The 2,168-nt window shown below is 41.2% G+C and overlaps 1 protein-coding gene across 1 annotated transcript in view; it reads left to right on the forward strand.

The window, feature by feature from the left end:
- rnf123 (ring finger protein 123) overlaps positions 1–1,691 on the forward strand; it is a 32,999-nt gene extending 31,308 nt beyond the window's left edge. Inside the window, exons 37-38 of the mRNA XM_025060081.1 lie at positions 364–449; positions 694–1,691. Of these exons, the coding sequence (XP_024915849.1) occupies positions 364–449; positions 694–793 (186 nt within the window). The 3' untranslated portion in view covers positions 794–1,691. The remainder of the gene's footprint in view (positions 1–363; positions 450–693) is intronic.
- Positions 1,692–2,168: the final 477 nt, after the last annotated feature.

Genomic DNA, 2,168 nt, shown 5'->3' on the forward strand with positions numbered 1-2,168 from the left:
GTCTGTGAGCTAAAATCACTGATTTTCTCTATGGACTTTGGTCTGTGAGCTAAAATCACTGATTTATTTTAATTTTAATTTTTTTTTACTCTGGACAATGAAGGTCAGGTATAACTGTGTGAGACAGATGGACAAGTAGGTTTTGGTTGTGGGAACAGAGGTGTGTCAGCACAACACTTCTCGTGATGCACTGGGATTTAATAGTAATTCTAGGGGATGACAGCGGAGCTGTTAAAGATGTGAGTAAATAATAAGATGTGTTGTAATGTCACTGTGGATGATGATGTCATCAACCATGTTCTCTCTGTCCCAAGTAAATAATAAGATGACGATGTCATCAACCATGTTCTCTCTGTCCCTTAGCCAACCAGTGAGGAGGACCTGTGTCCCATCTGCTATGCTCACTCCATCTCTGCTGTCTTCAGACCCTGTTCACACAAGTCCTGCAAGTAAGTCTACACTGACGGACGCTGGGGGACAGGCTGAGAGTGTAGGGAGAAGTGAACACAGACAGTTGGACAAAGGGACATTTTGAGGAAAGTAAAACAGAGCAAGTGATCCAGCGATAAACAGACAGAGTGTGGGTCAAAGACACACTGTTGAATGGTCGTTGTTTAAAAAGGGACAAGAACTTCAGGATAGAAACGTAATGAGAAAGAAAGACACTTTGAGACAAATGTGTTTGTTTTTCAGGGCTTGTATCAACCAACATCTGATGAACAACAAAGACTGTTTTTTCTGCAAAGCCACCATCACTGGAGTGGACGACTACACTAAGAGTTCCACAACCTAAAGACAGCAAGACAAGGACCCCCCGACGGCAAGACAAGGATTTGAAGATAGTGGTACAAAGACAAGAAGACAAAGACCTGAGAACAAGAAGACAAAAACCTTAAGACTAGAACATAAAGACCTCAGGACAACGGACAAAGACCCGAACACAACAAGACTTAGACCTGAAGAAAGCAGGACAAAGGCCTGGAGACAAGAAGTCAAAGACCTCAAGACAATAGGACAAAGACGTGGAGGCATGGGACAAATACCTGAGGCCAACAGGACATATACCTGGAGATAACAAGACAAAGACTTGAGGACAAAGGGACAAAGACCTGGAGACAACAGAATATAGACCTGTAGACAACAAGACAAAGACCAGAAGACAACCTCATTGAAGAATTGACAACATTTGAATGTCACCTGTCTTTGCTGCGATGTAATCACACATGACTTCCTTTGTCAGTGCCATGGGTCATGTGAGTGGAATTGGACATTGCTGTATCTTTTCGTTTGTCTTTTATGACTTGAGAAGTTGTTTTAAAGTAGGTTTGAAGCTTGAAAACACACTCCTTTTGATTTTAAAGTACTTTTTTTATTTTTCAAGATTAACTCGAAACAAAAGATTTAAACATGAATTTAAAATCTCGGCACATTTGCTTTTAACATTCGGTTGAATCCCTACATTTTTACTTTCGAATTTTCTCCTTCTTTAGACTCCTGGATTCATTCAGATGTTTAAAAGATGTCCAAACATTGTTTACTGCCATAATATATGGACATTTAAATCAAAAGAATGGTTCAAACTGTCCAAACTTGTGACATTCACTGACACTGAGGCTGCAGAGAAAAGTCCGGTTGATTATAAATGTGTTTGTTGTGACTCTAAAACATTAAATTATTTATATTCCAGAGGAAGAAGAGCACTCTTTGTTTTTGTCCTACCTCGGGTTCAAAGGTAAATCCCTCAGGGACTCCAACAGCAGAGGGCTTAAAGGTGGAGATAGTGAGATATGCTGTAGATGGCGCTGCCAGGCAGGATGACAAGAGGAAGAAGATGAGATTGAGATTTGTGGATGTAGTGATGGAAGACATGGAGATCTTCTTTTTCTTTCGGCTTTGTCCCTTTTGTTTGTTCCAGGGGTTGCCACAGCGAATCATTGATTTCCATCTCTCCCTGTTCTCTGTATCTTCTACTCTGACTCCAACTATCTGCATGTCCTCCCTCACTGCATCCATATATCTCCTCTTTGTCTCCTAGCTGGTAGCTCCATCTCTAACATTTGTCTACCAATGTATCCACTGTCCCTCCTCTGCACATGTCCAAACCATCTCAAGCTGGCTTCTCTAGCTTTTTCTCCAAACCTTCCTGTCTGTGTTGTCCCTCTAATGAC

Source organism: Cynoglossus semilaevis, chromosome 11 (assembly GCF_000523025.1).
Source record: "Cynoglossus semilaevis isolate Cse_v1.0 chromosome 11, Cse_v1.0, whole genome shotgun sequence".
NCBI classification, from domain to species: Eukaryota; Metazoa; Chordata; class Actinopteri; order Pleuronectiformes; family Cynoglossidae; genus Cynoglossus; species Cynoglossus semilaevis.